The sequence below is a fragment of the Syngnathus floridae genome, chromosome 6 (assembly GCF_059516105.1).
Source record: "Syngnathus floridae isolate MCC-2025c chromosome 6, RoL_Sflo_1.0, whole genome shotgun sequence".
In the NCBI taxonomy this organism is placed as follows: Eukaryota; Metazoa; Chordata; class Actinopteri; order Syngnathiformes; family Syngnathidae; genus Syngnathus; species Syngnathus floridae.
This window is the reverse complement of record NC_142418.1, coordinates 19225505-19253171: the sequence shown is the minus strand read 5'-3', so window position 1 is coordinate 19253171 and position 27667 is coordinate 19225505. Positions and strand designations below refer to the sequence as shown.

Genomic DNA, 27667 nt, shown 5'->3' with positions numbered 1-27667 from the left:
CTTAATTTGGAAAATGTAGCAGTTTCATAACACATTGAAGCTTTTAAGAAAGTATCGGTTTGATTTTTATTTGGAAAATAAAAATAAAGTGCCTTTTTATGCATTACAAAATAAGAATAAAATCAACAGTGAATTATGATACCAAAAAATACAACATATCATTTTTTTCCCCCTTTACACTGGTGGCTAAATTGATCAATCCGGTTGTATAGACCTTTTCATATAGTGAGCCTTGAGGTGTGCCACAGGAAATCCTCCAACTCCACCAGGTTGGTCCGAAATGAAACAGTGTGTATCTATCTATCTATAGCGACAGAAGGAACAATGAAAGGTACAATGAACTCGTGTGTACTGAACTCTCGTTTTCATGCATACAACAGAAGAGCTTTGCATTGAACTAAACTGATTTAGTATCGTGTTAAATCCCAATGATCGTCTCACACACACACACACATCTGGGTGTGGTGAAATTTGTCCTCTGCATTTAACCCATCCCCGTGTGATTTGTGATTGTGAGTGATGCTAGATGGTGCATAGCCTCCAGGGTTAATGGCTGGCTGGCAGGCAGGCAGGCCTGACAAATAAAATGAAAGGACACATCTGGGAGTGTTTGAAGAGCTCTCCTCAAAGTCCTGAAGGGACTGAAGTGTGTGTGACCTTTTCATCCGTGAGCTCGGGTTGGAGCGGGAACCCGCGTCACCCGTTCTGCGGACTTCCGCACCACTCGAGTTCTGAGCAAACGCACCCGATGTCTGAAGGTACGCTCCGAACGCACTAAAGAAATGCTCACGGACGGCGGGACGCCGTGCAAAACGTGGGTGACGCTCGTCTCCGCTGTTCAAACCGCCGCTTCGCTGACGCTCCCGAGCAGCATCCGCAGGAGCGCCTTTACACCACCGAGTCTTTAATGTCGGATCCCAGTCTGACTCGAGGCCACGGGCCGGCGTCCGAATGCTGCGCGGGCAGCCTTCCGCCCGACTCAGAGAACCCGGCGTCGGGCGACGAGCGCTCCCGCGGCGGCGAGCCGCGACTGTCGTGAAGCGTCCGGTAGCCCCTGTGGTCGGCCGGCGCCGGTACGGCCGCCGCGTCGCTGTTGAGCGGCAGGTTCTCGGCGGGCTTTTTGTGTCGCGTGCCGGGGCGCTCGCCCTCCTTCAGCACGGACTTCACGCCGCGCCCGGCGTTTCTGTAGATGACAAAGAGCGCCAAGACCAGTAGGGAGAAGGCCAGGAGGGCGCACACCACGACCAGCTCGTTCCAGTAGGTCTTGGCGTCGATCTGCGGGGAGCCGTCCTGACCGGGCGGGACGACAGCGCCGTCCCTCGAGGCGGCCGGGGTGCGGGTCCAGCCGGTCCGGGCGCCGGCGTCCTCGCGCTGGCGCTGGGCCTGGCCGCGCACGCAGTAGTTGGCCAGCAGCTGCCTGAAGCCTTCCTCCACCGACCAGCACTCGTAGGTCTCTTGGCCATCGGGCTGAGCCGCCGCCACCACCGCCAGCCCCCCCTCCGAGCCGAGGTAGCGCGAGTGAGCCGAAGTCTCGCTGAACACCCACGACCTCCGGGCCAGCTTGGAGCGCAGCTCGCAAGGCAGCACTTGGAAAGTGTTGGGGGGGATGACGACCGCCTGGCAAGAAGATGCGCCTACGGAGGGAGGGAGGGAGGGAGTCAGGGAGGGTATGATCCAAATATGCACGATGCGGACCAGGGATGTCCAAACGTTCTCCGTCGAGGACTTGAACGGTGCCACACGGCAAATCAGATGGTTTGGTGGCAGGCACTCTTTTGCTTACGTGCGCCGGCCGCCGTCCCGTCGCAAAGGGCTGAAGCGTCCGCGTTGTCCACATCCTGCAGCAGCACGCTGGAGGACAACAAAAGCAACACAAAGGCAAATCTCCTGTTACGCTGCTGCTGCTGCTGCTTCTTCTTCAAAGTCATCTTGGCCAAGAGAAGAGAAGAGAAGAGAAGAGAAGAGAAGAGAAGAGAAGAGAAGAGAAGAGAAGAGAAGAGAAGAGAAGAGAAGAGAAGAGAAGAGAAGAGAAGAGAAGAGAAGAGAAGAGAAGAGAAGAGAAGAGAAGAGAAGAGAAGAGAAGAGAAGAGGTGCATACTCGCTCGGCGCAGCTTGTGTGACACGGACGCAGCGCCTGCCGTTCCAGGCACAGTACGGGTCCCTGGAGAGGATGCACTCGCCGCAGCTCAGGTAATTAGTGCAGTTGGCTAGCGGGACCTCCACCAGTTCGGAGTAAGTGGAAACGTAGAGAAAACCCTGGCAAGGAAAGGTGACCCGATGATTACGCTGTGGGATACATAGACAGAGGTGTTTGCTTTGTCGTGGATGATGCCGAGGTCAAAGCTCAAACAACTACGGGGGTCGGGGGGGAATGGCCTTTTTTTTTTTTCACAAATGGCATTTAAAACGGACCCATTTTGTCAGCGCGCTAAAGAGCCCATCAGACCGCACGCTGCGTGGAATGAGCCCTTTGGGCCGTCATCCCTCACACCTTGGCCGGGATGCGTCGGTCGGGCCCGCTTCTTCATTTTACCTTTTCCGCGTCCAGTTGCATGTGCCGCACAGGCTGCGATCGGCGGAAGAGCAGCAGCTCCTCGATGACGTGCATCTTGTTTTTCACACTCACGGCTTTGTGGAGTCTCCCGTCGTCTAGAGACCAGACAGCCTTGTTGAAAGTTCGAGCGGACAACAGCGACCGCTGCCGCGTTTGTCTACCTGTGCCGATGAAGAGCACGCGGTAGTAGGCCTCACGGGCCGCCACCGCCGCCGCCACTTGATGGACAGCGATCCGTGTGTAGCGAGCGTGGCGTTTGAGCAGCAGAGGCTGGCTGCGCAGCACGCTGTCCATCAGGAAGTGGTCTTTGACAAAATTCAACACCTTGTCCGGCATGTGCAGCGAGGACAGCACGCCTTGTTTGCGGGCCGCGTCGGTGATACACTGCCAGGGGCAAAAAGATGGCGGTTGGAGCTTTCGCTGTAACCGTCTGCCTTTGGAGATAGTCGTGACCGTTCCGCATCGACCCACGTCACATCGACAAAGAAAAGACAAAAAGTCAGCAAATGCCAAGTTGTTCCTTTGCCGCAACAGGACGCCGGATGCCTTTTGTATCGAGGCCATCGTCTCACGCATCGCAGCGCTGTAGATGCTAATTAGCGTTAGCCTTAAGCTAGCGGAGCGAAACAAACGACTGGCAGGAAGCAGCCAGAAGCCTCTTTTTTTTTTCAAAATGTCTTCATTATTTGCCGCTCATCGTCGAGCTAGCCAGCGAGCGAGCGAGCGCTGTCTCGAGCCAACGGATGGCTGCTACCTCCAAACAAGAAGGTGACGATTTTGTTTGATTATTTTGTCATTATTTCTATATAATGACTTATCTTGACTTGAAGTTGGTTCGCTCAAACTAGCGAGACAAGAAGGCCGGTGCAGAACCAACGCCGTACACAGAGCAGACTGACTCACCGCTCCGGGCCGGGGTTCCGGGACGGGATGGTTGTAGGTGGACCACTGCTGGGTTTCTCGGTTCACCTCGCGGAATCGGCCGCTGAAGGCTTTTTCCACTTGGTCCATAGTGAAGGAACACACGGCGGAGGTTCCCGAGGCGCCATTGTACCTGCCCGTTGCACAAAGAAGCACTGTTGATTGATAAGGAACCAAAGCGATTTGCCCCGTTTGTTTTTCCATCAATGGCTTTGCGACGAACCAATTTTTCCCCAATCGGGATTTTGTCTCCGCAAGCTCTTCTTTCTCATTGGTTGTTCACGCAACGTAGGGGCACAATAATGAACACGTTGCAATCTGGTCTGTGAAGAATCTCCCGAATACGCCTTCAAAACGGTGCATCGGTGCAAGAGTGTCTGTTCTGTTCATTTTTGTTTTTCCACATTCAATTCCATTTGATCACTATTGTATGGTCTTAAGTGGTTGCAACGCTTTTGCTCCATCTCAGAAATTGTTTTGCTCAATACAGTTGTGCCTTGAAATAAGAGTTCAAAGCCATTCACAACACTGGCATCTAAAATCCCCTTTTCCCTGAGACGTGAATGGAAATGCCATTTGTCCATTCTAGCCTACCCAGCAAAAAATTCAAGAAAAGTGTTTTTGAATGAGAAAACGTCACACTTAATAAAACCCCAGTGATGACATAGCGTCATGGACGTTTTGCTTGCTTCGATTCAGCACTGCCGCTCGCTTTGGCCGTTGCCCATTTTGCGTTTAAAGGAGGCCACCAGGTTGTTTTGAACTGTGACGTCTGAGACAGATGAGCGCACTGACCACTGCGAGGTGAAGACTCCGTAAAAGACGGTGCTCTTCCACTCCTGCGGGCTGGGCGTCAGCACAAACACGTCCCGGACGATGTTGAAGGGGAAGCCGTCGTCGGGCAGCGAGCACGACAGTTGCGCCTTGAGAAAGGTGGTCCACTTCTTCTGCAGGACCCTCTCTCCTCCCAGGTCCCCCTGTGAGCAAAGCAATTGTGAGCAAAGCAAATAACCCTAACCCTAACCCCCAAAAGTCACCATTTGGCCTCGGTCGTGCGCGGCGACGCGTTGGCCGGTAGAGTGCGCAAGCGGGCCGCAATGACAACAGCCAGCCAGATCAAGTACGGCGCAAGCAGCTTGAGGAGCAAAGAAAAAGGACCGAGGTTGGAACACAACTCGCTTTGGATTACGACGACGCTCGGAGGATGGCGAAGCGAGCCGACGATAACCTTTGCTCTTGCTATCTCTTTCTGATGTGGCTGCCTTGGCCACTTGGTAGCAGGCACGTGCAGCGTTCTTCAGTGCGTCAACTCCTCTTTATTCAGTATCAGTGTGCTGTTAAAGATTGGTACCACAGGGAACGCAACCATTTCACCGAATTGGCCAGAACACGTTTGATTGACAACAAACCATGTACGTATCTTTGCTCAACTGTCTGTGTTGTGACGGGCGGAGCAATTAAATGCTCGTCCACTAGATGGCAGAAGGTACATAGTATTTAACCTGTGTGGTCACGCATTTGGTGGTTTGTCAGGAGATCCCACCCCCGCCCCTAAGTCAAATACGATGTGCTAAAGGTTTGGAAACAAAATCAAACACGCAGGAGAAGCTCGGAGGTCGGATGCTTCCGCGCAGTCGGATCGCGGTCGTGTCGGCTGTCAAGTTGGCATTCTTCCAGCATGTACGTTCGCTACGTGCTGTATGGGCTGAGCACCTGTGATTATCTCGAGCACACCTTGTCCTGTCCTGTCCTGTCCTGTCCTGTCCTGTCCAGTCCTATCCTTCTGGTATGGGGCCCAAAAAGCAAAAAAAGCTCCTTTGAGTGTTTGCGTTTTCAAGCGCGACTCACCTTGCACACGCGGGCGATGCGCGACACCACGGTGTTGTCAAAGAAATCAAACTCCTTTCCTGCCTCGCTGAAGAAGAAGTAAATCTTATCGTCGTCGCCCATCGGGCTGCCCTCAGGCAGGCTCTCTCGGATGTAGGCGGAGCCCACGAAAGCCGGATCTGAAAATCAAGGCCGTGGAGTGAGACTGCCTGCATTTGGCCACTCTCGTCCGTCCGTCCGTCCGTCCATCTATCCATCCATCCATGCGTTTTTGCGCTCTGGCCTTGCATCTCACCTTGAAGCCAGTTGAGGGAGTTTTCCGTTTTGAGAGAGCTTCCTTGGCCGAGACTCCTGGAAATGACGGGCTCGTTTCCCTGGAAATTACTGACGGTGCCGGCATACAGCTCTCCGTCTGCGACGAAAGCCAACGGCACCTGTGTCGCGTCTCGGCGGGAGCTCGCGACGAATCTAAAACTTGCCGGCCTTACCGGCCATGATGGCGGTGGACCGGTAGTCGGGGTTGAAAGGACAGCGGCCGCGCCCGTCCTCTGTGAGAATCTCGCCGGAGTGACTTCGGACCAGGGAGAAGTTGGCAGTGTTCTAGAAAATACAGGGAGAGACACGCGTGACAAGGCTGCTTCAAAGTGGAGTTGCTCCTTCTTGATCCAGTATCTCCGTTGGTGATCTGCCCCATCACCGTGCGGCCGGTCTCAGCGCCTCCATTTTGTCTTTAAAACATTTGCAGTTCAGCTTGGAGCATCGTTCGTCCATCGACATTTATTTGGGTCAATTTGATGTGAAATCATATATTAGCCAAGTTGCTCTTGAAAACCTTGCGTGCAACTAACTGTTGCAACAAGGAGAGCGAGACTTTGTTCACGCTGACCGTTTGTTCATTACGGAGAGCGACGACAACAAAGGTACGTACACGTAGTACGTATTTAAAGGTTGGTCTGTTTCCAAAACAATCCACTTTGACGGAAAAAGAAGTGGCGCTGCACTTACGACGTAAGCGCAGATGGGGCTGAAGGCGAACGTTCCGCACACGTACAGATGAGTACCGTTCACTCGCAGTAAGATCTTGATGTAGTTGAAGCAATCCGTCTGCGAGAGAAGATGACTTCAGCTAACACAAACAAGCAATATGTCTCCAGTGTACAAAAAGGAGCGACAATTAGCCGACACGCGAATGCGGTCGCAGCATCAAGAGACCGCCGACGCACTTTCAGGCTGACATTTTGGCGACTTAGCTTGTGGCACTAACGGCTAATGACGCCAGGGTTTGCGTCAGCTGTAGAAGCAGCGCTCCCAGCTTAACGATGACGACGGTCTTACAAGGCGCAGTGCAGACGGTGGCGGCTTCAAGCGGACCGCGGTCAAATGCAAAGTCGGCAGCCGACGGGACGTGACGTCACGTGACGTCACGACACGTCTTGCGGACTTGAGCTCCAATGTTTGAATTCAGCCACTCACCCGCAGGTCTTTTCCTTTGAAACTGCACTCGCCTCGTTTCTTGTCCGGAGTTTTCCACGAGAGCTGGAAAAACAGGACACCGCCGATGAGAATCAACGAGACGACATTATGAATACATCTCAAGGTGCACGGGAAGACGTGGAAACACGTGAGAGATCACCCTAATAAACTGTAAGCAATATACAGATTTTCCATCCGTCCATTTTCCAAGCAGCTGATTTTCTTCAAAGAAAACATTGCGAGAAAGAGGCGTCATCCGGGCTACCGGGTCACCGTGCCGCTTGTAAAGTGCATCTCGGGAAATTAGAATAGCATGGAAATCTTTACATCAAAATGTGAGATTCAATCTATCTACATATATACTGCAAATCGAGGGTTCTCAAACATTTACACGGAGCGCCAGCTAACAAAAGGACCCCCTCACAGCTCTTTGCGGCTTGAGCGCGCCGACGTCCGACAGGTTGAGCGCAAAGAGAGTCTCGCGGGCGCCCACAAACAGCGCGTTGTCCTCCTTGCTGAGCAGCAGTGACGTGAAGTTGAAGACTCCGCCCACAGAGAAACTCCTGCATCGTCTCTCCTCTGCATCTGCGGAGGAACGACAGTCGGTGAAGGGAGCCCGATCCGGAGACGCGCGTCGGCCTCTGGGAGAAAGTCCGCTCGAGCAAGTTCTGGCGGCCAAAGACGCGGAGTGAGCTTGAGCGCATGCTGGCGGGACGCCCGCCTTTCGGCCACGCGTCGGGCTTTGGTCCGAGCGCATTAGCGCCTCCTGACTCCGGCCGGGGCTTAAATCATTGATTCCTCTTTAAAGCTCACGTGATTTGGAGCTTTGCTCTTTTTTTTTTTTTTTTGAATGGGGGGTGGGGGTCTCTCTCTTTTGCTCTCCCCCTACCCTCCTCTATAACAACACGTCAATTCAGTTGCGCTGTTGAAAAGTGCTAAGGGCGATGACAACAACAGAGGGCCGCTCATTGAAGAGAAGGGCTGTAAGGAACTCAACTAGGAACTAAAGCGCTGTAGGTGGACATCAGTGGCTTGTTTACACGCTACCGGTGAATCCTGGAGAATTTCCCAAACGCTGCTGCTGACGAGCCCAATTGCTCAATTGGACAACAACGCGGAGGTGACAACGGTCCCTCTGTGCTAGCCGCGTGGCGGCTTGAACACGTGGCCCTGGAAAGCGGAAAACGAGCTCTGCTCTTCTGCAGGCAGCCAGCCAGCGATCGCCGCACTCCAAAAGCCGACACGGGCCAGCCGCTGCTGATTCGCGCCGCTCCGAGGCGTGCGGGAAGCTCCACTTACTGTAGGAGAAGGTGAGTCGAGGGGTGACGTCGTGCTCGGTGGCGGCGGCGGCCGAGCGCAGAGCGACGGCGAGTAGCAGAGCGCAGAGCGGGAGGCGGGCCATGTCTCCCGAGGACAGGCGGCCGAGGGCCACCGTTTCACCGATTGGCCCGATGCATCAAGAGTCCGGAGCCCGTGGTTCTCTTTCTCCCCGGCGGATCCGGGCGCCTGGAAAGAAAAGGAGCTCTATGCGCTTCGGGGTGTTGGCAGGTGATGCTGCTCGGGAGGGACGGCCCGCGGCTCAGCCTCCGCTCCGTCGAGGCTCCCATCTGCGCACAAACAAACAAAGCCACAATTTGGAGCTCATTCTCTGGCCAACCAAAATGAGGAAGTCACATTGTTCTTATCGGGGGCTTTTTTCCCACATACTCACAAGACAACAGAGCGCTGACTGACATTCTTTTGCGTGCAGATTCCTGAGAAGCAAGTCAAAAGACCAAGTTGGCCAGTTTTCGGACTTGAAGCGCAGAGAACTGCTTCAATATCACAGAGCTGATGCTTTTCTCCTTAGAGCGCATCAGCCAGAAGAAGAGCCCGAGACGAGACGCCACGCAGAGTCGCGGCCAACCCGAGCCAGAGAACAAGGCTCCTTCTGATGCCGTCGCTATCTATATGCCGCTCGCAGATCCTCAATCCTCCCTCCCTTTGACCGGTCGGTCGGTCGGTCGCACAGGCCCGACAGTGTGCCAGGCCACGGATGACGCGACGGGCCGTTTCTGATCCCGACCGACCTCCGGCCTCCGTGGCAGTGAAAGTGAAAGCAAACATTCCCAACGAGCAAGAGGAACGCAAGCCACGTCCGAGTTGGCCGAGCGGGGCGAGCCGTGGACGGCAGCTGCCGCTATTGCGTGCGCGTCGGACCTCCCGACCTATTATTAGCACACGGACGCACGGTGAGCATTGAAAAAAGCAGAGATGAAAGCGGCGGCTGGAGAAGAAGAATCCGAGCAAGGAGCGCGTCCGTCGCCGGCCGGCCGGCCCCCACGCGCAACACGTGCGATCCCGTCTGGCGTCGGTGGCAAAGGGAGCGAGTGGTTTGGCTCATTTTTCTCCCGCTACCTGCTGTGTGCCTTGATTTCAGCTTTCAGTTGCCCTCCAAGTGCAGGCCAGGAAAAATAAAAATGAAAGTCCATTTCTTCATAGAAATGTCAAGTTTGCATTTGTGCTCACAGAAGACGCTCGCTCCCGGCCGGCGCATTTTCAAGCCAATCCCCAAAGTCGGCTAGCGGTAATTAACGGCTGGCTCCTTGATGAAGCAAGAACACGGCAGTAATGAGGAGCGCATGCTTTTAATTGACTCGTTCAAATTTGGAACTACGTTTGGAAGCCAGGGTCAAGGGGATTTAACTCCATCAAGCTCGCTACTCCGCGGGGAAACCCCACACACGGGCGGAGGTCGGAAGGATGACATCCTTAGGAATTTGAAGTGGCGCCGCAAAGGCAAACGGCTACGTTTTAGCACGCAGGCAGAAGGAGCTTGCTGATGAAAAGTCAAGTCGACTGTTTTTGGCCACAAGCAGCGGGGGTTACAAAAGCGCAAGGTCAAAAACACTCTCAACTGCAACAATGCTGATCATTTGAATCAGTGGAAGGGCAGAATTTTCCTACCGAGAGTACACCACTAGTCAAAGTTGTTGTCAGATGAAGGCCCAACCTCGGATTAGAAACTCTTCAGCCGCAGCTACGAAGCAACTAAATAAGCACCATCTCGTGTGTGAAAAGGGATCCATCCATTCATCGGAACCAGACAATGACCTCGTTCGTGCCTAGCGGCCGTTTAACGAAAAATAAGAAGGGGGACTCCCCAATGCTTCGGAGGAGTCATCGCTCAATAAAGAGAGCGAACAACGGCATCGATGACGTTGAAGCCGAAAACGCGGCTACGTACGGCCATAGGTTTTGTCAAGCGTACCAAAGCCGAGGCAGCGCATTCTCTTCGCCGACCCAGAAAGAAAAGGACAGACAGCTTTCCGGTGGCTCGGTCGGGGATATGGCGGCTCTTTGTTTTGATGCGGGCGGGGTTACGCGTCTGCCGGGCCAAACCCTTAAGTAGGTCAGCCCCGTCCAAACGCTCGCTCTGACGTCAGCGCTCGTTTACCAGAGTGACAGTGATGGAGGCAGCGCTGCAGACCAAATGATGATCGTTTCCACTGGACAGAGTTCAAACATGCGCTCAAACATGGTATTGGACAAAACTGGTATCCAACAGCCTCCATTTCTTGATCGATGGACGGACTTTTGCTGCTTAATCCAAGCCTAACATCTTGCCTCCAAATGTTGACTTTCAGCCCACAGAGCTAACCCCAAGTCCCCCTTCACTTCACAAGGATCAATAGCAAGCGGCCATGTGCATTCCTCCGTCCGGCTTCGTGAGTCACACTCTGACCTCAGTCGGCATCCCAGTCATCCGAGCCCTTAGCGAGTAGATACGTGGAGGGAATTCCAATCATTGATGTCCAGGATCCCGGACGACCAGACGTGACCCGTGAGGCCCGCGTGGGAGGGAGACGAGCGCCCCTCCGCTGGCCGGGCTCATGCGGTCAGGGTAGTGTCGCCGGGCAAAGGAAGGCCAATCGGGCCTTTGGCGCTTAGCGGTGCTATTCTCATTGCTCGCTTGGTTTTCTTAGCAGCCGCTCACACACACACACACACACACACGCGCGCAAAACACGCCGTCTTAAAATATCACGTCAAGATGAATTATTCAGACAAAAACTCAGGCGCCGCCAGCCGGGCGTGGCTTGGGCTTATCGGCCCCGAGCGTTGGAGAACGCCGACTGTTCACATTTCCATTTGGTTTGATACGCTCGCTGACGCACACACGTACATACGTGGTAGAACTCAAAGGCATTTCCTAAATAGTCCACAGAGCTGCGGATGTGTTGATAAAAAACTTTGAGTGAACCGCACCTCCGTGTTTGTTTGCACGGCAAAACAACCTCAGGCAGGCCTGTGGTGGAGCGCAAGCTCTCGCTCTCTCTCACTGCTGCACAATAAATAAGAAATGAACACGTGTGAGAAAGAGAGAGAGAGAAAGAGAGAAGAGAGAGAGAGAGAGAGAGAGAGAGAGAGAGAGAGAGAGAGAGAGAGAGAGAGAGAGAGAGAGAGAGAGAGAGAGAGAGAGAGAGAGAGAGAGAGAGAGAGAGAGAGAGAGAGAGAGAGAGAAGAGAGAGAGAGAGAGAGAAGCTGGATGGTTTTTGACGGGCAAAAAAGGAAAGCGGATACAGAACGGACGTGGGCCGGCGCTCCGGGATGCGCTACGGACTCGGCGGTCACGAGATCCGCCGTCGGGCTACCTGCACGGCTGGCACAATTCCATTACCGTGCCTTCTGGGCGAGCGTTGTGGATGCTCCACTGGATTTTGGGACGGACAGGCATTTTATTTTAGCATGCGACACGCGTCTATTTGTGGAACCAAATGCCCCACGGAGACCTCGCGAGTGCCGCCGGGTCGGGTCGGGTGTCGACGCAGGCGCTCGCAAATAGACGTTTATTCTTAAACACGTAGCAAGTGGGACAGGTGCTTGGGTCACGCAAACACGCCCTTGGAGCTCGGCGGCGCCATTCTCTCGTGACTCGCGTGCAAACAAATCGGTGTGAGGAATGCGCTGCGGTCAGAGAAGAAGAGCAAGAGCAAGGGCGCACTTGCGCTCAGTTACTTGCGCGTGCACGGCCCTTTCCCACGGACAAACGCGGAAGCTCCCACGCAGGAACGGGACTCCCCGGAGGCCCGCGTTTAACCTTTGGGCCGCTCGGCAGTACGCGTTCAGCCTTTCGGGGCTCGTTCTTTCCGTTAGCCCGACGGCGGTGTACGCAAAAGCGAGAGTCGCGCTTCAAAAGCGGCAGACGACTTCTTTTGCCCTTTCAAAAACAAACGGAAGCCAAGGCCGGAAGCTAACGCTCGCTGCTGGTGCAACTCGGGAGTGACTCTGATGGCAATTGGGCTCCCTTGGAAGGAATTTTCTCCTGCCATTTCTGCCAAAGGCAAACTAGTGTACGTCGAGGCGCCACTGTGCAACATGACGCGCCGACATTCCCAAGACGGACGCAGCTGAGAAATGCCTTCTTTTGCCAAATAAACCACGGCCCTTGGCGTTTCGCGCTAGATCCGAGCGAGCGGGTAAACGAGCTGCTCGGCGACACGTCAAAAATGAATGGATTCGTCGACAACCGCAACAACTACAACTGGACCGCTTTTAACTTGCAACGACTACAACTGGACAACTCGCCGGTCAGACTCGACAGTCACTTGTCATCAATGTTTGCAGCCATTGGTGCCTGATTAGCTTTTGACAACATTTGCAGCAAGCATCCGCTCGGGCAAAGCGCGGCACAGGCGCTATCCGCAATGACCCTGGCGGCTGACCAAATTCTAACATGAAAGGGCGACAGAAATAATCAAGTCCAAAGCATCCAATTAGATTGCCAGTGGATCAAGTCACAAGACAGCTGCTTTATGTCAGCTGGCTCGCACCCACTTTCAGCAAATCATCAAAAAGTTGATAGTGAGTGCTGCTCGGATCATTTGCACAACAGGGAAGCAGAGCGCTCACTTACTCACTCGAGTCAACGATTGATGAAGCCGAGCCGCGGCACGCTCTCGCACATCCGTGGCCGGCCGCCCGCCACGCGCGCGCGCGCAAGGGAAAATCCTCAGCCGAGCCGCGGCACGCTCTCGCACATCCGTGGAAAGTCGTCAGCCTTGCCTTCCTCCACGCTCTTCTCCTCCCTGACGCCAATCTCCGGGCGCCCGCCGCTTGACTGCCAGGCTGCTGCTTCCGCAAAGCCACGCCCACAGAGCCGAGGCCGCGCCTCCACCGGGAGCGACTCGTGGACGGCTCGTTCTCAAACGGTGGCACATTCCCAAATGCAAGTAGCTGTTGTGCTAAAAGTTATATCAAATGACAAAGACCAGCCGGAAAGAAAAGGAGGCCAAGTTCAATCCTTTTTTCCTTATTTACCTGTACAACTACTTGAAAAAAGGAAAAAATATAGATTTTTTTTTCTTTTTTTTCTCTCTAGGAGGTGAAGTAAGAAGAAACAACTGAGATGAGGCAGCGAAAGCGGCACGTCCCGATGAAATATTAACTTGGCATCTGATAAGAGGGACGACAATGTGGTCGGGGCCGCGAGTGGGCGAAGCGAAAGCCGGAGCGAGCCCAAGTGGACGTCACGCGTCCGAGAGCGTCCCGAGAAGCGCACGCGAGCCCGGTCTTCTCTTTTTGTTCAGCAGAGAAGGAATCTTCTGCCTGAGTCTTGGACAATGATGTCATTTGTCGCTGTGTGCTTAAAATAGTCAAATGAAGACAGTACACCACACCAGAGCCGTATGAGATCACACACTTCATCTCCTACTGTGGAAACCACAACGCACACCCGCGCGCACCGGGGACGCCAACGCCGTGGCAGCCGACGGCGCGGCCAGCAACAGCCTACGGCGGCTGGCTATCAGTAGCGGTGTCACTCACGCACGCAAAGTCGCCGTCCTCGCCCCGTTTGCACGCAGAGAGTCAGGTCGGGGAGATCTCGGTCGAGAGCCCCATAAGCTCTTGCGCTAAGTCATCCCCAGGAAAAGCCCGACGGAGGGTGCCGAAGCGGCACGCACATGCATCCAGAGCACACTGGAAAGGGGAGGAGAGGAAATATATAAATAAATAAAAAGGATAAGGGAAAAAAAAAAAACAGGGAGCGGGGGTTGCAGCCAGAGCGAGCATTACGTCATAGGCGGCAGCAGCGGCGGCGGCGGCAGTAGCGGCAGCAGCAGCGGCGGCAGCAGCAGCTCCAAATTCAAAAAAAGTGAAATGCCCTCGGGGCTCACAAACGGATCAATTCCATCGCCTCAGAGCTTTGCCACGGATTGACGACGGCGAGCAGGAATGTCGCTGCGTGAGCGGTGCTCGCAAAGCGCGCAGATAACGGGCCTAGCAAAATTCCACGCGTCTTCCAAGTTGGCGGTGGAAGCGTGGCGGGCGGCAACGGGCTGGCTTTGCGCACCTCCAACTTTGGCCCACTATGTTGCGGAAGAAGCGGCGAGGGGGGAACGGTAGGAAAACAGACCAAAACTCCACGAGGCCACGTCGCTCACTTTTTCAATTGTCCAAAGTCCTCTACCGGTCTACTGAAATGCTCTCAGCCGCCCTGCTCACACACACACGAGCGCGAACGAGCCCAGATGATCCTGAATTAGGACCATGACGACCTATCCTACTGTTGACCATTACAAACTGTCTGCTAAACTTTCATCCTGCGTCTTTGGTAGGATTTACTGCCGATGGTGACTCGGAATCGGTAGCCGGCCACACTCGCGACGCAGATCAGTGGGCGCACGCGACCAAGAGCATCTCTAACATATGCCTGCGCGTGCGCGTGCGCGCCGCCGCTGTCTCAAAGAGCCTTTCTCTGCGCAGGTGCGAGATGAAATCAGCGCGCTAGAGACAAAAGCGGACAGTGTGCGCCACTTGGCAGCGCACAAGTCCGCTCGCTCAAAGCGCTGCCTGTGGTGTTGTGGGCAACGGTGGATGCCCAACGAACAAAGCGTTCACGCAACGCCGACCCAATTTGCCAGTCGGAACCAGCAACTCGTCGACAGCGGTGATGACTGTCATCTCGTCCTCTTATTTTCTCGGGTCGGCGAAGCGATCCGACCGACCACAGTTCCGTTGCAAGATCTCAATTCGTCACCCTTTGGCAAATTTCCTCACGCAGCGTTCACCGAGTACCATTTGACAACACGTGACTAGGAATCACATCGTATTTGCGTCACGGTTGCGGAATGATCTGCTCTTACCTCCCGCTGGCTGAACGCTCGCCTCGCCTCGCCTCGCCAACATAAAGGTGCACCGTGGAGCCGATTTAGCACCGAACAACTTCAGATGTTTTTTCTGAATGTTTGCAAAGAAACAACGTTTGCAAAAAAGGGATTGACTGCCGACGTTGGGGGCCATTCCAGTTCAATCCATTTCAAACAGCTGACGTTGTTGCAATATGCTTGGAGCATGATGTAGCATCTCCATCTACTGGCTAAAACACGTAAGCACACTTTCAAAACGAAAAAGCGGCCAACTGAGGCCGGCCGACATGCTAATAATGTTGCCAATCCACTTTGGACGAGTTGCGTTTGCTTGAGGATAAAGACTGCATGTATCTCAATAAAAGGATACAACGTGTCAGCATTTGTCAAAACAAAACCAATCCAATTTAGAATATTATCTGATTATGCAAATAAATCAGGCCTCGATTCGGAGAACTTGAATACGCAGCCTGAGCTCGGGCACGTCGGGGGGGGGGCACAGCCGGTCGTATTAAAAAATGCATTACAAGTAGTCTTTAGTAATTGTGATGTGACCAAAAAAAGATGCGTAACTCACGCTTGACAGTTAAGAATAAAGTTTTAAACGTCCATCTTGTGGCGTGAACAACTAACTATAAGACCTTTCAATCGATGACAAAAGCTTCCAAAAGAATGAAGTTGCCAACTATGTATGTATCTGGACACGGAGCTGCAAAATGTGCAAAAGCTTCCAAAAGAATGAAGTCACCAACTAAGGAGCTGCAAAATGTGCAAACTTGTGTTGGCTGTAGCTGTCAAACACATTTGGCGACGCAACCAAGAAAAACTGCGGGTTTCCCAGCATGATTCATTTGAGTTGACTATGTGAACCAAGCGTATACTTTGTGCATTTCAAACGCATAGCGATAAGACGAATAATAACCAGCACCACCTCACCGCCGCAAACCAACTGTAAATGCAAGAACTTGTTTCCAGTACGTGTTCGGCCATATCTACTCATTTAAAGACTTACTTTTGTATTCGCATGTTTTTCCCTCACGCAATTGAAATGATACGGCTGGCTGGTTCGCTCGCTCGCTCACTCACCTGGGCAAAAAGTTGCTCCCTCCTGGGGGCTCCACAACGCTTGGCCGCTTGGCCAGTGAAGCCACGTCGGCAACAAGTCTTGAATACATCCGCACAGAATGCAACCAGCGAACGCCGCCGCGGGACGAAAAAAGTTGTCATCGTGGCTTGTGCCCGTCGTTCGAGGACGACGTCGGCGTCGGAGTGGCACTGGCCAGTGGCGAGGACGAGGCGAGCTCTTCTTCACGCGTCCGGCCTCGGGGATGATGGAGGCGCTGCTGAGCGATGTCTGCCACCCAGCTGTTAACACCGGCATTACAGCTGCTTTCAACAGGAGACGTTTGTCCGTTTTCAAACTTGAATCGAGTGTGACTCCGGCCCACTTTGTGCAACCTTTTCCCCTCACACGTTGACATTGCATGTCAAGCTGCAGGTAGGAATGAAAGGCCCCTCACACGTCCTTTTCTTGGAGCGTTTTTTGTTTAGCGCCAAAGCGTCCCTCTCTCCTTCCCTCCCTCCACAAAATGATCTTGACCTCCCTCGTTTCAGTCTCAGCTCAGCTCTTTATATTTTGCTGTTAGAATGGGGGCTGTGGGGCGTTGACCTTGTGCCACAGTTTTGCCCCAAAACATACATTGGGTTCATTGAAGACTCCAAACGTTACATTGGCCAGAATGTTACAAATGTTGCAATTCAGTGCGCTGATCCCTCTCTATGTTGAAAGGAGACAAATTGGCCTTTTTCCCTCCCAAACTAACAGACGTATCATTTCACAATGTACGGCAATTATTGTGGCCATTATGAGAGGAACCTTAGTCCGCTGCTTTCTGTGGGCATAAAAAGCCCATTACGGCAGATCATGTGACGCCGCCGCCGCCGTGTGTTCCGTAGTGGCATTACACCCGAGACAGGTACACCTTCGACTAAAAAGCCTGTTAATGGCCAACTTGTGGCTGGCTATTTTTTGGTTTCGGTTTTCATCTCACTTATCTAGTAGAAAAATCAAAGACCTTTGGGGTCTTGGAGACGTCGGACTCTCCGAGCCCAACGCGCTGCACTGCCGCGGAGAAGCCGACCGAGGTCAGACGACCGAGGTCAGACAACCTAGGTCAGAGGACCGAGGTCAGCCTTTCGCGCCGGCGGACTGGGCTCCTGCTCGGCGCCGAGGGCGGCCGGCCCGCGCTCAAATAGGAGCGCCGAGCCCGTCATCCTGTTTCTGTTTCTCACACGCGTACGCTAAGCGACGATACATGGAAATGGAGGAGGTGCTCATGGAGGGCGAGAATCCGTCACCCAAAGACCAGACGAAGGCAACGGCCGCTCGGTCTCCCGAGATCTTGACGGGAATCGTTCCGGCGCCTCTTCGATAGCAAGAGACGACAGCGGCCCGCGCTTTGGGCTTCGCCGTATCTCCCGGCCACACAATTGCGTGGCATCCAAATTGGAAATGATTCAAAACGTACAATTGACAGGGAAACCGATAAACCCCCCTCCCCCCATTCTTTCTAAAAGTAAGAAGCAGAAAAGGCAGCATGATGGAATGGCAGGCTTGAAGGGGAGAGAAAGGTGAAAGACAGATGAAAGTGAAGAGAGATAAAAGTGAGCGAGTGAGGAGGGTGCGGGATAAAGCAGGAGGAAGGGAGGCACAGATGAAAGCAAAATGAGAAAGATAAGAACAGAGCGAGGGAGACGGAGAGGCAAACGGAGGAAGAGATAGATAGTGTACGCAGCCCAGAGAGAGGTAACCATGGAAACAAGGGGAAGGTACAAAAGGAAGGAGAGAGAGAGACAGAGAGACAAAGGTTGGTTTGATTTGAAAAAGAAGGAAAGTTGGAGGAAAGGAAAAAGTCATTCCGGCTGAGATTGCTTGGCAGCGCACAACGGCAAAAGGAGGGACGCCACGCCGCCGACGCCTCAAAATGTCGACGGCCTGCGCCTTCAGTAAATCTGCCCTTGTGCCACAAACGGACGTGCCGCCAAACTGGTGTTAAACGAGTTAACTTTGACGTAGCGCCGAAAGGTGGCGCTGTGACACTTTTTCGGCCTTTGTGATATTTTGGGCGGGGCTAATGCGAGTCGCCCCTCCCCCACGCCTCCAGATACGAGCGACCCTACTTACGTCTAAAGACGAAACTCGCGGGAGAGGAGCCGCCGCTCTACGACGAGTGGAAAGTTGGCGTGTGATCACGTGACATGCGGGATCCCTCAAGGGTCAATCCTCAGACCCCTGCCGTTGGCTCAATGAAGGCCAATGTCAACTGGAAATGTGTTGTTTAAAAAGACAGGAGGCGAGGCACGGCAAGGCCAGGCAGGATATCTCCGGACGCAGTTGGAGACAGACAGGCAGCCAGGCAGGCAGACAGACAGACAGGCAGGCAGGCAGACAGGCAGGCAGACAGGCAGGCAGGCAGACAGGCAGACAGGCAGACAGAGGTTTTGTTTTTTTGTGCTGGGCTTTTTCACTCTCTTGTGACTATCCCTCCCTTCTTCCTTCCTTCCTTCCTTCCTTCCTTCTCTGTTTTGGTCTTTTTCACTCTCTTGTGACTATCCCTCCCTTCTTCCTTCCTTGTCTTTTGCTCTTTGGTCCTCTCGCTCAGTGGCTCACCCTGCTTCTTTTTTTGCTCTTGATCTCTCTCTCCATCTATTTCTCCGCTTCCTTCCATTGCTCTGCCCCCCCCCTCCCAGCCGTTCCTTTTATATCCTCCTTGCTGAATGCTCTTCTCTTCTCTTCTCCTCTCCTCCCTCAACTCTGTCTTTCCTCCTTTATATTCAGCGATTTTTTTTCTTTCCCTCCCTTCCAAGCTCTCCTCCACACTCTTCTTTCTCCAGTGTTGTCTCCAAGCAGAGCTATTTGATTGTATTGTGTCTTCCCATTTGGGGCCTCACAAATAATAGAGGGAGGCTTGTCTCTTATTTATGATGATTTCTTTGGGGTCCTTTCAGCGTCCTTTCTGCAGAAGTGTGATTGAAGAACAGTCGATTTGAGCTTCTTGTTTCTTTCCAAGCCAAAGTGCCAGCGCACCGACCGGCACACCTCTTCTGCATCTGCCTCACAGTTTTGCCACCGGGTGGCTTTGTGCCGTGCCTTTTGCGAGATGGCCAAAAGGCCACGGCACGCGCTGTGAAACGGGGCCGCGCCGACCCGCTTTGACGACGCGCCGTGTGCGCTCCGATGGGCGAGCCGAGCCGCCGGCTCAATTGCTGCACATTCAAACTCCCCCTCACCTTCTTTCTCGCTGTGTGCGAACATAAGAAAACACTCACCTGAGCTCTGTAGCCATAACGACGCGAAACGCGAGCGTGCGTGCACACCGCTACCAGCGCGCCCGACCGACAGTGAAAAGGAAGAGATGTCGTTGAGCTCGGAGCCCAATTCATCCGCAAAGCAGAGTTTGACGGCATGCGTACGGATTTGGCACATTTTCTGTTCTGTGACGGCTCAAAAGTCAGACGAGAGAAGCACAAGGTCGCTCGGCTTCTCCACCTTTATCAACAGGAGAACATGCGTTTGCCCAAAACATCATTTCTGGACGAAAACAAGAGCCCCACTCTCTGGAACTCTCTCCCCCTGACCATCCGTAATGTTGACTCCCTGCACTCCTTTAAACACCATCTCGAGACCCACCTCTTCAACTCTGCATATAACCCCGAACTTTTTGTCTGTGTGTGCGTGTGAGTTTTCTATGTAAAGCGGCTTTGAGTGTTTAGAAAAGCGCTATATAAAACCGATCTATCATTATTATTATTCTTAAAGAGGGCCTTGGACGGCCGACCAACTCATGTCACGGCCTAGACGCTGAATCCAAACAACAGCTTTTGAGGACATCTTTCCTATTTTTGTGCCCATGGGGATGTTGATGGACTCTTCTTTCCTTTTTCAAGCGACAAGTGGGTGGGTCGCACCGCTGGAAGAATTCTGGGCTGGAACACAGCCAAGTGCATTTGTTCTCACCCAAACTTTTGTTGTCTGTTTCTTTTTGCTTTTCCCCAACGGCGAACCAGCCAGCTCGCTCGCTCGCTCGCTGGCTGGCTGGCCCGCCCGCTCATGGTTGTTTTACGGACGTGTCCCTTGTTGTTTCTTCCATGCGCTTTCTTTGTCTTTCCGCCTCTTATCTCTTTGTTTCTTCCCTGGCTCTCCTTCTATTTTCTCTCCCTCGACTTCCTGCTATCTAGCACCCCCCTCCGCGCACTCGACCCCCCCCCCCCACATCCACTCCTTGCCTTCCCTCCCTTGCGCTCAGTCCCTATCTCTCCCACTCACTCACTCACTCACTCACTCACTTATTCGCTCGCTCACTCCCCTTTCTTTTTCTCTTTTTAATTCTCGCGGCCGCCGATGATTGATCAAGGTTTTCTAGGTTGGCCTTTTCCTGTTATTTGGTGTGGAATGTTTATGCACAGCGCCAAGTGGCCACGGCACGCCGAGCAGCCGCGCACGCACGCGCGCACACACACGTGTGCACACACCTGTGCGCACACGTCATTGCAGGTGTTTATTAGTAGGGAGGACTTGTACTAATTCTGAGGATGGGGCTGAGCCCGTGAGGCCGCTCGCTCACTATCTGAACGCCAGTGCCCCCCCAAAGGTACGACATGGCTGCCTGCAAGAAAATGTGGAAGTTCAATAGTTAATGTCTTTCCTTTTCCTTGACTCTTGTGGTCTCTATCTCCTTTTCCTCCTCCCCCCTGGTCTCCACCGCCTCTCCCTCTCAGTCATTCTGCAGCCCTCCACTCCTTGATGGGCTTGTCTGTTTTTCTTTTCACACCTCACCATCCCCCTTTTTTATTCTTCTTTCAGGGCATTGTCTCGCAAGGCTCCCTCTCCCTTCTTCCCACCTCCAGGTTCTTTTCTCCTTTCTTCCTCTTTGACATGACCACCACCACCACCACCACCAGCAGCAGCAGCAGCAGCAGCAGCAGCAGCAGCAGCAGCAGCAGCAGCAGCAGCAGCAGCAGCAGCAGCAACAACACCACCACCCAGTCTCTCCTTTCCTTTCATACTTCTGCTTTTTTTGCTGCATTCCCCCCTTCCCTCCCCCACCAGGCTCTTTTTCCTCTCTAGCCTTTTTCTTTCTGTCTTTCATGCACCCCCTCGTCACTCCTCCTCCCTCTTCTTCTTCCTCCTCCACTCAGCGCCCCCCCTCCCCCTGCCGCTTCTGCTTCTTTCTTCCTTATCCCCCCTCACCTCCCTCCCTCCTCCCGTCCGTCCTAACTGCTTTTCTCTCCTTTCTTTCTTCTTGTCTTTTGTCACTCTTACATCGGATTTTTTTTTCACTTTGGACTGCCTCCATGGTTAATTAGTTATTCGAATTCAATGTTGAAATGTGACAAACTGCATGTGGCGAAAAGTTCAAATGTCAGCTGTCCGTCTGTTTCGATAGTGACGAACGCACGTCCGTCCACCCAGAGAAGTCGCTCAATCTGCTCTGCGGGGGGAATGACAAAGTGCCTGTGTTGCGCTTGCGTTGCACGCGCACACTGGTTTTAGCAAAGGAACTTCAGAATGGCGTGCACAAACGAGAGAGAATGTGCAGAGTACGGCGATGACTTGAGACGGGTTTTACGAAGCGTCCTGAGACCGATTTTTGTTTGTTGCGATTTTTTTGCGGGCGCAAACTTGAGATAAGCGCGCTGTTTGGTGGCCACCAACTAAATTTAATTTACATCACAACAGGCAACAGTTAGGCAGATGTTTAAGAAGTGAGCCAAAAATAGCCTCCGAGTTGTTTACAGTCACCTTCAACAAAACAAAGAGCATTAAACTGTATATTTTCAGAACCACACCTTTTGGAATGGCGCTTTAGCTCGATGCTAACAACAAAAATACCAAACATGCTTGACATGCTAACAGTTAGCATCGCTAGTAATGTATTTGTGAACACAAACGACGGACAGAGCAACACATTTAAAGTTGTTATTCCCAATGAAAGAATAATTGGTGAGTCACTTACCGACGATTTCCTTTCTTACGTCGCTTCCCAGTGGCACGAGGGGCCACATCACAAGAAGCCTGGCATTCTCAGTGGACCCCGCCGCTAGTCGCAAGGGACACAGATCAGGCCGGGCCGCTAATAGCAAAAATCCACACGAAGACGTTGGGAAATAAAGAAGTCAATTCAAACCTCGTTCATTTCTCAAACGCCAGCAAACCTGTAATTGGAAAGCAGCCTTAAATCATGACACGCAAACAGTGGACATTGTTTAATGACCTTATTACTGCGTGTCTTTAGAGTGCTGTTTTTCAAAATGAATATTTTTCAATTTTGATACTAGAACGGATTTATGGCGTTTCCATTCATTGCGAAAGGAAAAGGTGATCTGAGATATTAAAGTCGTGTCTCAAGGTACCGCGCTGCATTAAGCGTGATCAAGTCAAGATAGGTGTGTGCGTGCGTCCGCACATAGAAATGTGTGTTGCTGGATTGTACGTGGTGAGAGGAAGATAAGACGTATGTGTGTGTGTGTGTGTGCGTGCGTGCGCATGCGTGTGCGTGTTTGTAAAGAGAACAGAGGAGAGAAAGAGAAGTGAGATGGGAAGGAGAGGGTGGGAGGAAGAGAAAGAAATGGGGTGATGTGTGAGTGTTTGGTGGGGCGGAGGGCTGATGGGGGCGCGGGGGGGGGCAGGCAGGCAGGCACAGTCAGTTCTGATAACAGCAACAGTAGGAGGAGGACGAGCCGTGGTACCGCCCCTCTCTCTCTCTCTCTCTCTCTCTCTCTCTCTCTCTCTCTCTCTCTCTCTCTCTCTCTCTCTCGCTCTCTCTCTCTCTCTCTCTCTCTCGCTTTCTCTCCGCGGATATAAATCGGAGGCGGATTGTTTGACTCCCGCACTCCTTTCTCGTGAAGGATGAGATCGCTCAAACAGCTCAAGCATCACTCCGAGAACAATGTGGTGAGTCTACAAGACAACTTGGCATGATTTGGGAGGCGGGGGGCGACTTGTTTGCCGTCTTTTCAGACTCCCCAAACACTTGCGCGCGCGGTGTTTGCAGCCCGATCTGCGTGGCGCACCTTCGCCGCTTTGTCGCTAGGTGTCTGAATTTCCGCTGGCAACTTTGCGCAGCAAAGTGCAGGCCGGTCAGCCGGCCAGGGCTGAGCGAGCGAGCGTGCGTGCGTGCGGGCGCAATTAGCAAGGTTTCTCTTCATCTCTCTTCCGCCTTGTCATTTGTCTTGTTGTCTTTCATTTTGTAAGCCTTTCATTGCGCTCAGCTTTCTCTTCTTTCACTGTGTCCGCGCGGCTCGCACTCCCTCCCTTTCCTCCCTCCCTCAACCGTCGCCCCCCTCCTCCTCCTTTCCCTTTGCTTTCTGTCTTGCCACCTCTCTTTCACACGCTCACTCGATCTCTCCTTCCCCTTCCCTCCTCTGCCCTCTTTCTTTATCTTTCAGCCCCTCCATCTCATTTCTCTCTTCGTCTGACTACATCCCTCCCTCCCTCCACTCCTCCCCCGCCCACAGCGCGCTTTCGCTCTCTGTCTCTCTCTCTCCTTCCTTCCCTCCCTCTTTTCTTTCTCACTCACACAGACGCTTTTCAAACGCACACCCAGTCACTCTTTCCTTTTCTTTCACGCCCAAGCACACAAGCAAGAGCCTGTCTGTCTGTCTGTCTGTCTGTCTGTCTGCCTGCCTGCCTGCCTGCCTGCCAGTCAGTCAGTCAGTCAGTCAGTCAGTCAGCCTGTGTCTGACGACTTTAAAAATAGTCACGACGTCACGCGCTTATCGGGGCATCTGGGTCTCCTCTGCTCACCCCACACAGTCATTGACTGTTTCCTCTGTATTTATTTTCCTTTTCACTATTGTGTCCCCAAAACGCTGCACCGTATGTAATAACCGCGATGGAGCAAAGTACGGGCCGGGTCGGCGCTTGCCGCCACACCGTTACAGCGGGTGCCAATCAAAAGTACATGCAGCCAAAAAGCTCGGCGGCCACAAGTTTAGAGCCTTCGTCCATTTGTATTTGGAGTGTGCACCTCTCTCTCGCTCTCTCTATCTCTCTCTCTCTCCGCCATCATTTCCCAGGGAGGTCTGAGTGAGCTCGGCCCTCGATCAAAAGTCTGTTACGAAGACGAGACCCTAACCCGCCGGTCGACGTCGTGCAATACCGAGGCCGCGCTTTTTACCCTAGCCGAACGGGACGCCGTAACTCTGACGCCCGCCCGCCAGTCCGTCCCAAGTCCGAGAGAACCCGCGGGAAGGGCCGGGACGGTCGGCGGAAGTCGACTTCCCGGCCGGACCCGCGTCCCTTCTCGTGCTCCCGTGGAGGAAGGAAGCAGAGTGCTAGGCGTCGCTGCCGTTTGAGCTCCTTCGCCTCGTGTTGTGCCGATTGCAAGCGAGCAAAGAATCAAGGCGGAGCCGCTTTGACAGCAGAACCATAAAAACGGCTCTCCTGGAAACCTTTGAGGTAGATTGGGCACAATGAAAGGCGAGGACTGACCCCTTTGACAGTGCAGGAAGCCGTTAGCCTTGTTAGCAAGATCAGGAGGCTGAAAAGGGGAAACATAAGGTGGGCTCTTGTAACAACGGAGAGAGGTACACTCTTTTCCTGATTCAAAGTGTGCCTTTCTTCCAGGACCAGGAGATTGGGCGCACGCCGCGGCCGTACCCAAAGCTAAGCCGAGGCCAAATGGACGCCGGCACGCAGACGGAACCCGTGGTGGTTCTATCGTTGGCTCAGGCCGCCGTTCTCGGACTCATCTCCCAAAATGAAATTTTCGGCGCCACCATCGCTCCAAACGGCTTTTACACGGGAGAGTCCAAAGAGGGCCCGCCTCTGGCCACGGAGTACCACGAGTGCGCCGACCAGCTGATCGGGGCCAACGGGGACTACCTACCCGAGCCCGCCGGGGATCCGGCCTCTCGGCTCAGCGCCGGCGAGAGGGGACGGCCGTGTCCTCGCGGAGCCAAGAGACCCAGGAGCGACGGGGAGCCGGCGGCCAGTCCACACGCTCGGGTGAAAGGTGAACTCATCGAGTCGGAGACGTCTGCCGATTGCGTCGACGTGAGCGACGGCTCGTGTGCCCGCGCCATGCGAGGGGATCCGAAAAGCTCAGTGAAAGAGCCAGCCTGCGGCAACGGTCCTTCGTGCGTCCGAGAAGCGTCCCTGCCGCAAGAGCAGAGCGTGGACGGGGAGGAAGAGGACTCGCTGGTGGGGGAGGAACCGGAGGAGGAGGCCCTCAATCTAAAGACGGGCGGAGGGAGCGGCAAAGACGAGCCGTATTTGGAAGCCAACCAGGCGCCGTTCCAGTCTGCCTACGAGGAAAGCGGCCAGGCGGCGCTGTGGTCGGACCCCGAGGGTCTGGCCAGGCGAATGCAAATGGACCGCCTGGACATCAACGTGCAGATCGACGAGTCTTACTGCGTGGACGTGGGCGAGGGCCTGAAACGCTGGAAGTGCCGAATGTGCGACAAGTCGTACACGTCCAAATACAACCTGGTCACGCACATCCTGGGCCACAACGGGATCAAGCCCCACGAGTGCAGCCGCTGCGGCAAACTCTTCAAGCAGCCCAGCCACCTGCAAACCCACCTGCTGACCCACCAGGGCACCCGGCCCCACAAGTGCGCCGTCTGCGACAAGGCCTTCACCCAGACCAGCCACCTGAAGCGCCACATGCTGCAGCACACCGACGTCAAGCCCTACAGCTGCCGCTTCTGCGCCCGCGGCTTCGCCTACCCCAGCGAGCTGCGGACCCACGAGGGCAAGCACCAGAACGGCCAGTGCCACGCGTGTCGCCGCTGCGGCGTGGACTTCCCCACCTACGGGCACCTGAAGCGCCACCTGGGCAGCCACCAGGGCCCCGCCGCCAGTGCCGCCGCCTACCAGTGCGGCCAGTGCCACAAGTCCTTTGCCTACCGCAGCCAGCTGCAGAACCACTCCATGAAGCATCAGAACGTGCGGCCCTACGTTTGCCCCGAGTGCGGCGTGGAGTTTGTCCAGATCCACCACCTGCGGCAACACGCCCTCACGCACAAGGTACGCTGCACGAGTCTGCCTTTAACCGTTTGGAGAGTCAAAGAAACTAACTGACTCTGATGGTCGTTTCCATCTAAAACACCGCCGCCGCCGCCGCCACGCGTTGCTAATCTTCAACACGACTCGTTTGGCTCCATCTGGTGTCTGTCGCTGCTGAAAAGCACTTTGAATCTTTCGTTGAATCAGCATTTTATGAACACAGATTGGCACAGTATTTCCACCACCGTTTGGGGGGGTTGGGAAAAAGCCACCTGAAAGCAAACGCTCGTAAGGGTTTGCAAAAAAGCTTTTTCTCCATGGGAACGCGACGGTCACGGAGAGCCCTTCCGCCTCCTTCCCGCAGGGAACCAAAGAATTCAAGTGTGAAGTCTGCTCCAGAGAGTTCACCCTGTCCGCCAACCTGAAGAGACACATGTTGATCCATGCTAGCGTCAGACCCTTCCAGTGCCACGTGTGCTTCAAGACCTTTGTCCAGAAGCAGACCCTCAAGACGCACATGATTGTCCACTTGCCCGTCAAGCCCTTCAAGTGCAAGGTAGGGCCGGGCCAAAATCCGCTGGGAGCTCAAGGAAAGCAAAGAGCTACCTCTGTGCTCTGCTCTTGCAGGTGTGCGCCAAGTCCTTCAACCGAATGTACAACCTACTGGGCCACATGCACCTGCACGCCGGCAGCAAGCCTTTCAAGTGCCCTTACTGCAGCAGCAAATTCAACCTGAAGGGCAACCTCAGCCGACACATGAAGGTCAAGCACGGCATCGCCGACGGCGTCGCCGCCGAGGGCCGAGGTGCGCCGCTCTCCTGGGCAAAGTCGGGGCTGGGCCCGGGCCCAGGTACGCCAGGTCAGGGTTGTTCTGTGTTTGGCTGCTATGGGCGCCCTCCAATGCCATTTCTCTCCGCCTCTTCCTTCAGGGCCGCCCCGAGACACCGAAGGCCGGGACGACTACGAGGAGGGGAGCTTTGACTTTGGCGAGCCAGAGAACCGGGCAGATGGCAACGACGCAGCGGACACTCCCAAACTCTCTCCAATGGACTACTACGGCACCTACGGCACGGGAGCGGGGCGCTGCGGCAACGCGTGAGGGCGCAGCGCCACCTCGGCCGACACAGAGACGAGGGACGGACGCCATTTGTTACTATTTTGCTCGGCCGTCGGTACGCAATGTTAGGAAGCCGCTTTTCCCACCGTTGAACACGGGTCAACTTTGGCTTGCACTGTGATGAATTCCAAAGTTGTCTGCGACCCTGGCCAGAGTGGCGAGCGAACGAACGAGCGAGCAAGCATTTTTTTCTACGCAAATCTAGACCGAGCGCTAGGTCGCGTTGCCGTTGAGCGCTCAGCGTCAGCCCATCTCTTAGTTTATGAATGGAACTATTTGGGTGTCAGAAAACCAGAGAGAGCAGCGGCGGCGGCGGCGCCGCGCGACCAAAGAATCTCCAGGTGCAATTTCAGACCTTGTCAAATTGCATTCAGGCAAAGTCGCGGCTGCTGCATTTCCCAAAAGCAGCAAACCTAGCAGTCTTAGCACAACATTTTCTTGCTTTGTTTTTCATCTCAAACACGGTTTACGAGAGCAACGACCATCATACAGTTGAAATAAAAATGCTCATGCCTCTTTCCATCAGCATCAGGAGGAACCAAGGAGCTTTTTGAACACTCGACTTTACGGTCAAACTAAAGCGAAAATTAAGACTCTGTTCCAGAACTTTGCCTCGGTTAAGCGCGCCTAGCTTA

General features: G+C 53.9%; 2 protein-coding genes across 13 annotated transcripts; one reads left to right on the top strand and one right to left on the bottom strand.

Moving 5' to 3' along the window:
- Positions 1 to 41: 41 nt before the first annotated feature.
- Positions 42 to 23241, bottom strand: LOC148397222 (semaphorin-4B-like). Of its 9 annotated transcripts, none has more exons than XM_088378237.1 (16): positions 22092 to 23241; positions 21921 to 22004; positions 8075 to 8382; positions 7200 to 7360; positions 6776 to 6838; positions 6308 to 6406; positions 5791 to 5902; positions 5598 to 5714; positions 5324 to 5481; positions 4271 to 4452; positions 3458 to 3608; positions 2716 to 2938; positions 2534 to 2649; positions 2099 to 2286; positions 1784 to 1851; positions 42 to 1634 (listed from the first exon to the last, which is right to left on the bottom strand). In XM_088378237.1, the coding sequence occupies exons 3-16, from the start codon at positions 8175 to 8177 to the stop codon at positions 889 to 891; spliced, it is 2487 nt and encodes an 828-aa protein (XP_088234363.1). In that variant the 5' UTR covers positions 8178 to 8382; positions 21921 to 22004; positions 22092 to 23241; the 3' UTR covers positions 42 to 888. The 9 variants fall into 9 exon arrangements, with proteins under 9 accessions (XP_088234363.1, XP_088234358.1, XP_088234359.1 ...); XM_088378232.1 differs by lacking the exons at positions 21921 to 22004; positions 22092 to 23241 and adding exons at positions 13583 to 13735; positions 15991 to 16220; XM_088378233.1 differs by lacking the exons at positions 21921 to 22004; positions 22092 to 23241 and adding exons at positions 8487 to 8529; positions 10026 to 11171.
- znf710a (zinc finger protein 710a) lies at positions 22612 to 27560 on the top strand. 4 transcript variants are annotated; one of them, XM_088378246.1, is made up of 5 exons: positions 22612 to 22858; positions 24533 to 25936; positions 26280 to 26471; positions 26543 to 26720; positions 26845 to 27560. In XM_088378246.1, exons 1-5 carry the CDS (start codon positions 22814 to 22816, stop codon positions 27012 to 27014), a joined length of 1989 nt encoding a protein of 662 aa, XP_088234372.1. In that variant the 5' UTR covers positions 22612 to 22813; the 3' UTR covers positions 27015 to 27560. The 4 variants fall into 4 exon arrangements, with proteins under 4 accessions (XP_088234372.1, XP_088234370.1, XP_088234371.1 ...); XM_088378244.1 differs by having other exon boundaries at positions 26543 to 26774; XM_088378245.1 differs by having other exon boundaries at positions 22615 to 22858; positions 26543 to 26765.
- The last annotated feature ends 107 nt before the right edge of the window (positions 27561 to 27667 follow it).

Coding starts and splice junctions, on each gene's coding strand:
- LOC148397222 (XM_088378237.1), bottom strand. CDS start 8,177: ATGGCCCGCCTCCCGCTCTGCGCTCTGCTACTCGCCGTCGCTCTGCGC. Junction 2,939..3,457: donor CGGAACCCCGGCCCGGAGCG/GTGAGTCAGTCT, acceptor TGCCCCTGGCAG/TGTATCACCGACGCGGCCCG. Junction 1,635..1,783: donor CGGGACGGCGGCCGGCGCAC/GTAAGCAAAAGA, acceptor CTCCCTCCGTAG/GCGCATCTTCTTGCCAGGCG.
- znf710a (XM_088378244.1), top strand. CDS start 22,814: ATGAGATCGCTCAAACAGCTCAAGCATCACTCCGAGAACAATGTG. Junction 26,472..26,542: donor TCAAGCCCTTCAAGTGCAAG/GTAGGGCCGGGC, acceptor CTGCTCTTGCAG/GTGTGCGCCAAGTCCTTCAA. Junction 26,775..26,844: donor CCCGGGCCCAGGTACGCCAG/GTCAGGGTTGTT, acceptor CTCTTCCTTCAG/GGCCGCCCCGAGACACCGAA.